Source organism: Sus scrofa, chromosome 4 (genome assembly GCF_000003025.6).
Source record: "Sus scrofa isolate TJ Tabasco breed Duroc chromosome 4, Sscrofa11.1, whole genome shotgun sequence".
Lineage (NCBI taxonomy): Eukaryota > Metazoa > Chordata > Mammalia > Artiodactyla > Suidae > Sus > Sus scrofa.
The window spans coordinates 124,953,909-124,967,602 of record NC_010446.5 but is presented as its reverse complement, the minus strand read 5'-3'; the positions used below and the strand labels follow the sequence as shown (position 1 = coordinate 124,967,602).

Genomic DNA, 13,694 nt, shown 5'->3' with positions numbered 1-13,694 from the left:
CTGTGGTGTAGATTGCAGACGCGGCTCAGATCCTGCGTTGCTGTGGCTCTGGTGTAGGCTGGTGGCTACAGCTCCGATTCGACCCCTAGCCTGGGAACCTCCATATGCCGTGGGAGCGGCCCCAAAGAAATAGCAAAAAGACAAAAAAAAAAAAAGAAAGAAAAAAGAAGTTGGGACAGCTTTGGGGGTGGGGGCGGACTGGCCGTCAGTAAACAGAGAAACTGTTGTAAGTAGGACGTTGGGATGACTTAAGGGTAGGGATAGATCTTGAGCTCAGCCTTGTGGCTTGTGACCAGACACCAAGAAGACAGGATGCTTTTCATGGGGGTGAGGTGTGCATGGGGTTTTCGAAGGGAAGGATATCAGAATAAAGCTGGGAAAGCAGAAATGCATGAAATGTGCTTGTAAACCATGAGGTCTTCAGAGTTCCTGTCGAGGTGCAGTGGAAATGACTCCGACTAGGAAGCATGAGGTTACGGGTTTGATCCCTGGCCTCGATCAGTGGGTTAAGGATCTGGCATTGCCATGAGCTGTTGTGGTGTAGGTCGCAGACGTGGCTCAGATCTGGCATTGCTGTGGCTGTGGCGTAGACTAGCAGCAACAGCTCTGAATGGACCCCTAGCCTGGGAACATCCATATGTCTCGGATGTGGCCCTAAAAGCAAACAAACAAAAAAAAACAAAAACCAAAAAAAAACCCACGAGGTCTTCCAGCTGATAGAGCAGAAATCGGAAGCTGTCACTGCACACTCTCATTCTCTTTCAAAAGCCAACTCTTGAGTTACTAGTAGGTAACTGAAATGTTTTAATTATTCTCTTCCCACTTATTAGGCTTTGAGGCATCTGTTTACTGGTCACAGCACTGGCACTGGAAGGAAAGGACGTCCATTAACAACAGAAGAGCTTGAAGCTTATATTTATGTTTTTTCTCAGCCTGGAGCATTGAGCGGTCCAATTAACCATTACCGAAATATCTTCAGGTCAGTGTAATTTGTTCTTTTTAATTAAACAAAATAGGCATTCCGTACAGAGCCAGTATTTTAAGTTGAAGTCCACCACTTATCCAAAGACTCAAACTATTTTGATTTTGGAAGTTGCATAATCGTTTTTATGGACAATTTCAAACATACGGGAAAGCAGAGAGACGAATATAATGGATCCCCCGTGTGGTTGTTACTTGTTTTAGCCATAACTCTGTCTATTTCTTCTGTCCCTTTGGATTATTTTGAAGAGATGTATGTTTTCAGTTATATTTTAATGGTCGTTTATTCATTTAAGAAATACTTATTGAGCACTTTCTATGTTTTGAGCTATGTTAGCACGCGGAATACAGTAATGAGCAAAACCAGACAAGGTCCCTAATGTCACAAAACTTGTAGCTGTGTGGGGACAGCGCATGCAGGCAAATAACCGCAGTAAGGAATACATGGTTATCAACTAATCTGAAGACCTTGAACGAAAAGGATGAGAATGCAAGAAAGGATATTTGACCAAAAAGTTAAGGATGAGTTTGGTATTGACTAGGTAAAGGTGGGGGCAGGGAGACTGGCATTCCAGGAAAAGGAAACTTCGTCTTCCAAAGCTGTGTGGGGACATGGAGGGATGTGGTTTGAAGCGACACAATCATTCGTCTTCCAAAGCTGTGTGGGGACATGGAGGGATGTGGTTTGAAGCGACACAATCAAGGCCAACGTGGCGGGCACAGAAGGTGAGGATGCGGAGAAGAGAATGGCATGAGAATGGGTCCGAGAGGCAGGCAGTGACTGGTTGGGCAGAGCCCAGTAGACCACATCAAAGACTTAAAAGCTACAAATGTGAAGCCAATGAAGCAGAAAAATGACCCAGTTTGTCCTGGGATGGATTCACTCAGTATGGAGGGTGTCCCGGAGAAGCCACTCTGGGAAACTGCAGCCGTCAAGGCTAAAGACGACAGTAGCTTGAAGAAATCGGAAGGCAGTAGAGATGGGGAGAGTGAGCAGATTTAAGAGCTCTTTAAGAGGTGTGTTGGCAGGGGTTGGTGATGGGTTGGATGAGAAGAGAGATGTCAAAGATAGCTCCCCAATCCCCGGCCTAAACAACCGTATGGATGGTCCTGCCGTTCACTGAGACAGGAAATACTAGAGCTTGTTTGGAGGGGAGGTCATGAATTTCGTTGATCTTAGACGAGTTGAGTTGGAAGTCACGCCTTAGATATTCCAGTATGCAGTTGAGGAGTTCCCATCGTGGCGCAGCGGATACGAATCCAACTAGAACCATGAGATTGTAGCTTCCATCCCTGGCCTCGCTCAGTGGGTTAAGGATCCGGCCTTGCCGTGAGCTGTGGTGTAGGTCAGAGATGCGGCTCGGATCCGGCGTTGCTGTGACTGTGGCTGTGGCCGCTACAGCTCCGATTGGACCCCCAGCCTGGGAACCTCCACATGCCGTGGGTGCAGCCCTAAAAGGCAAAAAACAAAACCAAAACCAAAACCAAACCAAAACGAAAAGGCAGGTGACCACGAGGCTGTGGAACAGAGGAGAGAATCTGAGATGATGGTCTGTAAAATCTTGGAGTCACTGACAGAGACAACCAAGCATCTGTCTCCGAAGATTTTGTCCGGGAGAAAACATAGCGTGAAAGATTAAGCTGAGATGTGTCTGTCTGGATTTGGATGCTCCGTAGGAGAAAAACATTTCCCTTGAGAATCAGTAGCCATAGCCTGGTTTAGGGGCTTGAATGTCTGCTACCTCCATAACACTGGCATTCCGAGGGGGAAAATGCTATTTTCACATCGTCTTAGTGGTAACACTTTCTAAGAAGCCTGGCAGAAGCAAAGACAGAATCTGGAGGATACTTCTCAACTCAGACTCACAGTGTTTCCACAGAGAAAGTCCACTGAAGATGAGTTGATAATCCAAATGACAAAAAAATTAACAACCCACCACTAATGAGTCAGAGTACAATTGCAGCAGAACGCCTACAAATTTCAGATAACAGAACTAACCGAAACTATAAAGTAAGTTTAAATTATTAAATATATGAACGAATAAAAAAATATGAGAAAAGAATAAGAAAATATCTAGACTGGGAAGAGCTGGAAAAGAACCAAAAGAACTAGAAATGCAAAGTATGTTGCTGAAATCTAAAAGCCCTTAAGTTGGAGTTCCCGTCGTGGCACAGTGGTTAACGAATCCGACTAGGAACCATGAGGTTGCGGGTTCGATCCCTGGCCTTGCTCGGTGGGTTAAGGATCTGGTGTTGCCGAGAACTGTGGTGTAGGTTGCAGATGTGGCTCGGATCCCAAGTGGCTGTGACTCTGGCGTAGGCTGGCAGCTACAGCTCCGATTCGACCCTTGGCCTGGGAACCTCCACATGCTGCGAGTGTGGCCCTAGAAAAGGCAAAAAGACAAAAAAATTAAGAAAAATAATAAAAAAATAAAAGTCCATAAGTAAGGAGTTCTCTTGTGGCATAGCAGGTTAAAGATCCAGTGATGTCACCTGGAGCAGCTTGGGTTGCTGCTGTGGCGTGAGTTCAATCCCTGGCCCGGGAATTTCCACTTGCCGTGAGCGCAGCCAAAATTTAAACAAAATTTAAAAAAAGTTCACAAGTATGTTAAAGAGCAGGTCAGATAAGCTGAAGAGAGTTAGGAATTGGAAGACAGATCTGAAAAACATTACCTAGAATAAAGCTTAGAGATATAAAGAAGTGAAAATACAAAGGACAGGTTATATTTGACAAAGATTGATAGTATTAGAAATCATATAGATAGAGAAATGATAGATAAGTAGATACAGTTAGAAATCACTCATATATAATATATATGCAATAATTTTTTTTCTAATAAAATAATAGAAATAGAATGCATTGGGAGTTCCCACTGTGGCTCGGTGGTAATGAACCCAACTAGGATCCATGAGGTATCTAACACGAATGAAAAAAGCCTTAGGATGTTCATGGGGATGGTAAGAACCCAGTTCAACCTAGCCATCACTCCTAAGACAGCAGCTCTCACTCTAGCTTGTATCAGAATCACCTAGGGGGCTTATTAAAACAGATTGGCTGGCCTACCCCTAGAGTTTCTGGTTCAGTCAGCCTGGGATGGAGCCCAAGAATTGGCATTTCTTTCTTTTCTTTTCTTTTTTCTTTTTTTTTTTTTTTTTTTGTCCTTTTAGGGCCACACCGGTGGCATATGGAAGTTCCCAGGCTAAGGGTCTAATCGGAGCTATAGCTGCTGGCCTCCACCACAACCACAGCAGCACAGGATCCAAACCCTGTGTGCAGCCTACACCACAGCTTATGGCAAGCTGGATCCTTAACCCACTGAGCGGGCCAGGGATCGAACACGCATCTTCATGGATCCTAGTTGCATTTGTTAACTGCTGAGCCACAGACTGAACCCCTAAGAACCGGCATTTCTGCCAGGTTCACAGGCAATGATGATCCTGCTAGTCTGGCAACCACACTTGGAGATCCAAGGGCGAGGCGAGGAAAAGTCATGGCATCAAGGAAAGACCAGCAGAAAGATGCAATTACATTTATAGGGTTTTATGTCTTGAGCTGAGTGGTGGTATTGGGTGTTACTGTTTTCTCCATTGTATTTTTAATCAAAGGAATAAATATTTTCATAAACAAAGTAATGATGGAATATAGAACACTGGAAATTGCTACCTTCATACTTAATCATCTGATAATCAGAGTGGAGGCATAACATAGTAACTTCAGATTGATAGGTATGTTAAAATACATTTTGATAGGTTAAGTGATTAATAATATAGAGTGGTAATTATCACTACTTGTTAGTTTCTTAGATTTTGCATATCATTTCTATATTTATTAATACTTTTTTTTTTTTTTTTTTGCTTTTTAGGGCTGCACCAGAGGCATATGGAGGTTCCCAGGCTAGGGGTCAAATGAAAGCTGCAGCTGCCAACCTATACCACAGCCACAGCAACACTGGATCCAAGCCATATCTGCCACCCACACAGCTCACGGCAATGCCAGATCCTTAACCCACCAAATGAGGCCAGGGATCGAGCCTGCAACCTCATGGTTCCTAGTCGGATTCAGTTCCGCTGCGCCACACGCAAACTCCTTTACTAAGGCTTTTAAAATCAGAAATATTTTATCAATTAAAACTTCTATTGGGGAGTTCCTGTCGTGGCGCAGCGGAAAGGAACCATAAGGTTTTGGGTTCGATCCCTGGCCTCGCTCAGTGGGTTAAGGATGTGGCATTGCTGTGGCTCTGGCTTAGGCTGGCAGCAACAGCTCCAATTAGACCCCTAGCCTTGGAACCTCCATATGCTGCAGGTGTGGCCCTAGAAAATACAAAACAAAACAAAAACCCTTCTATCAGACCTTCTCTTAAATAGCCCTTTAAGTGTTTTATTTTTATACAGATTGATTGCCTAATACAGTATTTTGTGACCATTTTTTCATCATCACCTCTCTAAGGAGCCTTTTTAGACATTTTTTCCCTAATGGCACCTACCCTATGAAATTTTAATATCTGTTTATCTACTGTATATATGCATATTTATGGTTTACATATAAAAAGAGTAAGATTTTTTTTTCCACTCTACCAGGAACCAATTTCCCCCCTTTGGTGGTGACATTGCCCTCTTTAAAAATGTGTAGCCTAAATAAACCTTTGGGGAAGACGTTATTTTAACTTATACAATGAATCTCAAGCCCACTTGTTTTGTCTTTATAGCTACCTGCCTCTCAAACATCCCATGGTGATCACGCCAACACTACTACTGTGGGGAGAGAAGGACGCATTTATGGAGGCTGAGATGGCTGAAGTCACCAAGATTTATGTTCAAAACTATTTCAGGCTAACTATTTTGTCAGAAGCCAGTCACTGGCTCCAGCAAGAACAACCTGACATAGTGAACAAATTGATATGGACATTTTTAAAAGAAGAAACAAGGAAAAAAGATTGACCTTTTCAATGAAGGGTCTGGAAGGAAATCTCTAAAGGATTTTAAAAATTTGTTTATCGACTTCTTTAAGCTTCATTAGGAAAAGATTGTTTTCAAAGGCTTTATCATCAACAAATATCCTGACAAATGGCACTGAAAAAAACCCGAGAATGTGGGAACTTGTACAGAATGTGGATCTTCTCTTGGACTCTGCACAGAAGAGCACCTGCCTTAAAATGGATACACTGCTTGATACACAAAGAGGAAGCTGGGGAAAGTGGCTCAGTTGTGGTGTCTGGCGTTCTTTACCCTGTTAACATATGGTGCCTTTTACAAATGTATGTTAAAGATTAGCTATGCCATATTAAAAGGCAGACCTGCAATGGGATAAATTTTCATTTTGTAGTTCAAAAGTTCTTTTTACTATTTTTTTTAACCATTAAAAAAGTCTATTATCCAGTTTCTTGGATTTACGGTATTAGTTTGAAGGCAAATATGACAAGATGAATGTGCATTCTTAAAATAGCCGTAAATACTACCTACACTGGGAAGAGTTACTAGAGATGACATGAAGATTCTTATATATACATACATTAAACATTGTAGGGAAGCACATCTGTTAAATAACTTGCCAAAACTCCCCAACCAAATTGGTGAGAGATCCAGAAGAAGGATCAGAATGTTCTTTTGACCCATTTAATGCAACAAGGATTGAATACTATACTTCCTCTGTGCACTAGAACCTAAGCTCCACAGGGCAGAGATTTTTGTCTTAGGAACTGACATATATCCAGCATCTAGAATAAGAGTGTGACTCATTGCAGGAACTCAAAATATTTGCTTAATGAATAAATAATGTATCTGCTACACTGCTGGGCATTGCAGGGGAAATCTGAAAGATGACATGGTAGGACTGATCATTTCCTTAAGAAGCGGACACAACACAGTTAAGTTAAACAATGGTTCCAAAGTAATAACGGACCTTACAAAGAAGAGTGGAACGAACGACAGAATAGGGAATGAGACCAGCTCAGGCGACTACGCCTCATGCCCTTGGTCTCTCTCCTTTGGCATGGAGGATCACCAGGTACAGTGCCAAGTCACGGCTCCTTAGAGAGAGTGCCCAAAGAACACTCAGCTGATGAAGGAAGGCGTCCCCCACTAAGCATAGTTCCGATGGTGACCAAAGAAGGTGGAATGTCCCTAAGAATGCTCATCGTTATATCCTAGCAACGTGTATTTACCAATAAAACTCAGTTTTCTATATACATTTTACTCGTGCCTCATAACAACATCGCCAGGTAGGGATGTGATGTGACCCTTTATGGAGGTGAAAAGAGGTTGGCTAGTGCCCACAGCAGAAGGGTTGGAAGCAGGATCTGACCTAGATTCATCTGGTGGTGAGGTCCATAATCTTTCCGCTTAGATCACATTCTGTGTAACAGGCTTTGGTATCCACACGGCTCCTCCTGTTTTCTGGGCAACTTGGTGCGTTCCAATAAATAGAAACATCTCTCAAACACCTGCCATTTGACTTTGAATTCTGGGAGAAAGAATTTAAATTAGCAATCAGCAAGGACGGGCATATTCGATATAGGGGTATCAGGGTTGCAAGGGCTACCAGGTTCACACCAACTTGATTACGCATCTCTCTTGGTCATGTCCCAGGGCAGCGCTGAAGGAAGGAAGAGGACTTTACTGACCGGGCGTGGTGACCCAATAAAGTAATCCTGACTTATTTTAATGAAAACTTGTTTCTGACAAAGGCGGCTTGAAGGTTTGCTGCTGTTGTTCCTTATGTTAGTTTGGAATACTGACCAGTTCATGTAGACTAATACAAGGAGTTCCCTTGTGGCACATGGGTTAAGGAGCCAACGTTGTCACTGTTGTGGCTTGTGTCGCTGCTGTGTTTTGGGTTCGATCCCTGGCCCAGGAACTTCCACATGCTGAGGGTGTGGCCAAAAAAAAAAGGGGGGGGAATATGAGTCGAACATGCCATGGCTAATCCTGACCCACAATAACGGATGTATTCTAATTTTCAGTGGATGTAGAAGAGGACTTGGAACAGCTAGAAAGGCTCCTGGTGCCATCAGTAAACCTCTTAACATAAAGAGATAGTACTCTCTCCGTGAAATCAGTCTGGAGGGAGAGCAAATGAATTGGACTTAGCAGCTGCCAAAGCATCTCACCTACAGTAAACCTGACTGGTAATGGCATTTGCATTAAGAAGTTGTGAGTCATAAATATCCATCTATTTAATATTTGCTTATGTCAGAAACTGTTACATGAAAGTCATTTATTAAGCTTACATACGTCAAAAGGAGGCTAGTTACAAAAAGCAAAAGAGATTGTCACTCTCCTGTGACTTCATTTACCACTTTAGATTTTTCTGATTTAAAGGTAATACATCATTTCCTAGTCACCCACAATTGCCTCTCGACATGTGTGAACGGAAAGAGCCCTTCATTATGGGGAAGGGGTGCAGCCCGGGACTACTGAAAACCTGACCTTATGGCACAGCCCGCCTCCAAAGGCGAGTCTTGGACGTTGGGCGCCAGCCTCAGCGAGGAAAGGCGTAGGTCCTTGTACCCGCCGGCAGTGGCCAACCCCTTCCTGCAGCAGACGCACATCAGCGCGGGGCGCTGGGCCACCATCATCCTCCTGGGGAGTGTCCTGGTGCCCTTGCGGGTGTCCTGCATGGCGCTCCTCTTCATCTTCCTCTGGCCCCTGGCTCTGCTTCCCACCCTCGGCCGCCGAGCTGGAGCCAACACGCCCGCCAGGAGCTGCGGAAGGAGACTGGCGCGACTCATCCTCAAGCTCTTGCTGAAGGCGCTGTTTTTTGTAGCCGGGTTCCGGGTTACAGTGAAAGGGGAGAAGGCCCCCCGGCAGGAGGCGCGCATCCTCGTGGCCGCGCCGCACTCCAGTTTCTTCGACGCGATCGTGTGCGTCGTGGCGGGCTTGCCTTCGGTGGTCTCTGCGAGTCAGAACGCGCGCATCCCCGTGGCCGGGAAGTTCTTACTGTTAATGCAGCCGGTGCTGGTGAGCCGAGACGACCCCGAGTCCAGGAGGCTCACCCGGGAGGAAATCCTGAAGCGAGTGACCTCTGATGGGAAGTGGCCACAGATCCTAATTTTCCCCGAAGGCGTGTGTACCAACCGCACCTGTCTGGTCACTTTCAAACTGGGCGCCTTCTCGCCCGGCGTTCCTGTGCAGCCGGTTCTGCTCAGGTATCCGAACACGCTGGACACAGTGACCTGGACCTGGCAGGGGTTTACCGGCTTCCAGGCCTGTGTGTTGACCCTGAGTCAGCTCTTCACCAGGGTGGAGGTTGAGTTTATGCCTGTGTACATCCCCAGTGACCGAGAAAGAAGAGACCCCGTCCTTTTTGCCAATTCGGTGAGGGTCATCATGGCCAATGCGCTTGGGGTGCCCGTGACGGATCACACGTATGAGGACTGCAGGCTGATGGTTTCCGCAGGTAACCTTCGACTCCCCATGGAAGCCGGTTTGGTGGAATTTACAAAAATTAGCCAGAAGCTGAAGTTAGATTGGGATCATATTCATCAGCATCTGGATGAATATGCTGCGATGGCGGCTGCCTCAAGAGGAGGGAAGATAGGCATTAAAGAGTTTGCAGATTATCTGAAACTCCCAGTTTCGGAGCCCTTGAGACAACTTTTTGCCCTCTTTGACAGGAATAACGACGGCAGCATAGACTTCAGAGAGTATGTGATCGGGCTGAGTGTGCTGTGCAATCCTGCCCGCACTGAAAGGATTCTGCAGATGTCCTTTAGGCTCTTCGATCTTGATGATGACGGGTTCATCACGGAACAGGAGCTGGCGGCTCTACTTCGCGCAGCTTTCGGAGTGCCCGACCTTGATGTTTCTCAGCTCTTTCGGGAGATGGCTGGGCAGAACTCAGAGTACGTTTCTTACATGACCTTTAAGAACTTTGCCCTGAAGCACCCCGAATATGCCAAGTTGTTTAGTTCGTACTTAGACCTCCAGGCAGCCTATGTATATTCATTACCAGAGGAAGTCGCTGCTTGATGGCTGTACTCAGGATGTTAAAATCAGCCCTGAACATGGGGAGAGCAACTTCCAGGTCAAAGCTGGGATTGAAATAAAAAATGATCCTGAGGAAACCAGGATAACAGTTTTGACTCTACGTGGCCTGGGCACTTCATGTATTTAAAACGTGCTTAAGGAATACATACTTCAATGAGATTTTATTCTGATTTTCTTCCCAAGAAAGTATGTTTATTTCAACGTGACCTAGAGATAGACAAATTTGAGGTCTACATATAATCTTGTTCACCTAGCATGAGTGCCTTTATTCTGCTTCAAGTGAGAAAGTAAATAAGTGAAATAAAGTGCCTTATTTTGCTAAAGTCAGGCCAGAGAAACGTGATAGCCCATCACCTCTCCCTCATTTTTGCAGAGAAAATGTCTCATTAAGAGCTCTATGGGGGAGCTCCCTGGTGGCTCAGCAGGTTAAGGACCTGGCATTATCACAGCTGTGGTTTGGGTTGGTGCTGTGGGGGGCAGTTTCGATCCCTGGCCCAGGAACTTCTGCATGCCATGGATGGGACCAAAAAAAAAAAAAAAGGCTCTATTGGCAATAAATACTTTATCATTATTCTTCTCTCTGAAAAGGATCTGCTGCATAAATGCGTCTTTGCTTTTTCTCAAAGTAGCCTAAATGTTCTTACTTTATAAGACAAAATAAAAATAAACATCAGGAAGATGTAGTATTAGAAATACCATTGAAACAGTTATAGATGGCTTAGCTGATAAATTCTGTTATGTATGATGCTCACCAAAGGGGGAAAATTTGTATTTACAGTTGCATGTTCTGTATGACGGAGACCATTCCTTTAGTTCTGCCTGGGGGCCATGGGAACGGAAGCTTCTGCTTACAGTCGTGTCCCTCCTTCACTATCCCTGTGCTTCCAGCACCCTTTGCCCTAAGACAAGTTCACATCGTGATGTGACGTTGAGCCCTCTCCCCTCGTGTCACCTTGTGGGATGAATCTGTGACGTACTCCTAGAAGCCAGTCCTCCACCAGGACAGGGAGCAACAACTTATCCAGATGTGGAAGTGATTTCGAACCAGTAAATGTGCCTTGCTAACCCAAACTACTCAACCCCCAACTCAGTTTCATCGTGGCTGAATCCCCCAGATGCCCATAGCCATTCAATGCCACCAGATATGAGGGGACATGTGACCATGGGGAAGAAGAGTCTTGATCACTTGCGGTCAAAGTCTCTGACTCTTGCGAACCTTGCAAAAAACATACTCAAGTGGACACATTCTTTGGGCCCCTACTAAAGCTTTTCAAGGGGCTTTGTGCGAGTGGGCCCTTAGCATTTAAACACGATTAGTTAGTTTCCTGGCATTTTGCACGAGTAAAGGGGAAGAAGAGATGAGAAGGGAGGAAGGTGAGCAGATGGGGAAAGCTTTAGGAAAGGAAAAGAAAAAAATCAAATGTCATTTTGAAATAATTTCCATGCAGTTCTGACCTGAGAAAATGAGATAGATAAATGATATATCATAATCCCCACTGTTTCCGTCTGTTCGGGCTGCTATAGCAAAGGTACCATACACTAGGTGGCTTAATCAACCAAAATTTATTTGTCATGGTTCTGGAGGCTGTGAGGTCTTATGCTGGTGCACTGGCAGATTCGGCGTCTGGTGAGAGCCTGCTTCCTGATTCATAGACAGATGTCTTCTCACTGTGCTTATCTGGCCGAAGGGACCAGGGAGCATTCTGGGGTCTCTTTTATGAGGGCACTAATCCCTTTTGTGAGGGCTCCACCCTTGAGACCTGATCATCCCCCAAAAGCCCACCTCCAAATACTATCACTTTGGAGACTAGGTTACCACAGGTGAATCTGGGGAGAACACAAATATTCAGTTTATAGCATCTGCCCAGCTTGGCAGTTCTGTGAGAACAATGCATACACATGTGATTCCAATATAATGATTTTTTTTTAATTTACTGGAAATTATTCATTTAAATAAGAGATTTTCACATCAAAATTGCTACCAAGGTAGACCTTTATTCAAAGAACGGTGCTATTACTCAGATATTCTCTGGACTTTGGACTCATTTCTTGGTTTTTTTGTTTGTGTTTTAGGGCCACACCCATGGCATATGGAAGTTCCCAGGCTAGGGGTTAAATTGGAGCTACAGCTGCTGGCCTGCACCACAGCCACAGCAATGCAGGGTCCGAGCTGTACCTGCAACCTACACCACAGCTGATGAGAAGCATTGCGAACATGGTAGTAGTGTGAGAGTGATGGAGAGACACACAAGAAGAGAAGAGTGTTTCCTAAATATATGTCAGCTTGGCTAGGCCGTGGTACCCAAATACTTGGTCAATCACTATTCTAGATGTGGAGGTTTTTTTTTTTAATGGGATTAATATTTAAATGAGTAGACCCCGAGTAAAGCACATTACCTTCTATACTGTGGGTGGGCCTTTGAAAAAGCATAATTTATGGAGTTCCCATCATGGCTCAGCAGTTAACAAACCTGACTAGCATCCAGGAGGATGAGGGTTCGATCCCTGGCCTTGCTCAGTGGGTTGAGGTCTGGCGTTGCTTTGGCTGTGGTGCAGGTGGAAGGTGTGGCTTGGATCCCACATTGCTGTGGTGTAGGCCGGCAGCTATAGCTTTAATTTGACCCCTAGCCTGGGAACTTCCATATGCCATGGGTTCAGCCCTAAAAAGACAAACAAACAAACAAAAAAGGATAATTTAAATAAGAGAATGAGGCAGTTACCCTGCTTTTGCAGTGTGAAGTGTATTTCTGGATATCCAGTATTTCTAACTGATGAGGGAAAATTCTTTACAGATTTCGTGTAAATAAACGTAGAAAGATGATAGAATTATATCACTCTGCAATCCCTAGCTAACTGATTATAAAGAATCATTAAAAAAGAATCATCAATAGATACAACCATTAGATGGAAAATAATGATACATTTTAGCAACATTAAACTGGGATAAGCAAACATTATGCACCTTCTGATTATGATTCAAAATGAATTACTGCTTGTGGAAGGCAGAATAACGGCTGCTCCCCCATAAGACGTCCATGTCCGAACTCCAGGATCTGTGAACATCTGAGGTTACCTGGCAAAGGGGAATGAAGGATGCAGATGGAATTCAAGCTGATAATTAGCTGACCTTAAAACAAGGAGATTATCCTGGATTATCCTCTTGGTCCCTGGTAATCACAACAGTCCTTAAAACAGGGAAGAAGGAGGGAGAAGGAGCGTTCAAAATGATGCAAGGCAAGGAGGACTCCAACCTGCTAGTTTTGAAGGTGGAGAACTGGAGCCAAGAGCTGAGGAATGTGGGTCGTCTTGAGAAGGTGGGAAAAGCCAGGAACGTCTACCCTAGAGCCTTCAGAAGGGGATGCAGTCCAGCCCAAACCTGGATTTTAGCCCAGTGAGACCCATGTGGGACTTCTAACTGATAGAATTGAAGTAAAAAATTTGTATTGTGCTCAAGCCACTAATTTTGTGATAATTTGTTCAGCAGCAATAGAAAACTGAGACCACTTATAAAATATTTTTTGCTAAAATAAATTGAACCTGAATCTAATCAAGCCTCTAAAAACAACTTTAGGAGTGCCCGTCGTGGCTCAGTGCTTAATGAATCCGACTGGAAACCATGAGGTTGCAGGTTTGATCCCTGCCCTTGCTCAGTGGGTTAAGGATCTGGCGTTGCCATGAGCTGTGGTGTAGGTCACAGACGCGGCTCGGATCCCGAGTTGCTGTGGCTC

The 13,694-nt window shown here is 44.6% G+C and overlaps 2 protein-coding genes across 3 annotated transcripts in view; both read left to right on the top strand.

Moving 5' to 3' along the window:
* Positions 1-6,357, top strand: part of EPHX4 (epoxide hydrolase 4) — a 31,544-nt gene extending 25,187 nt beyond the window's left edge. The window contains exons 6-7 of one of the 2 annotated variants that reach the window (XM_021090246.1): positions 831-979; positions 5,688-6,357. In XM_021090246.1, the coding sequence (XP_020945905.1) occupies positions 831-979; positions 5,688-5,919 (381 nt within the window). In that variant the 3' untranslated portion in view covers positions 5,920-6,357. The remainder of the gene's footprint in view (positions 1-830; positions 980-5,687) is intronic. The other variant, XM_021090247.1, reaches the window with a different exon arrangement.
* LOC100620892 (lysophosphatidylcholine acyltransferase 2B-like) lies at positions 6,507-10,755 on the top strand. The gene has a single exon (XM_021090245.1). It carries the CDS (start codon positions 8,410-8,412, stop codon positions 9,946-9,948), a length of 1,539 nt encoding a protein of 512 aa, XP_020945904.1. The 5' UTR covers positions 6,507-8,409; the 3' UTR covers positions 9,949-10,755.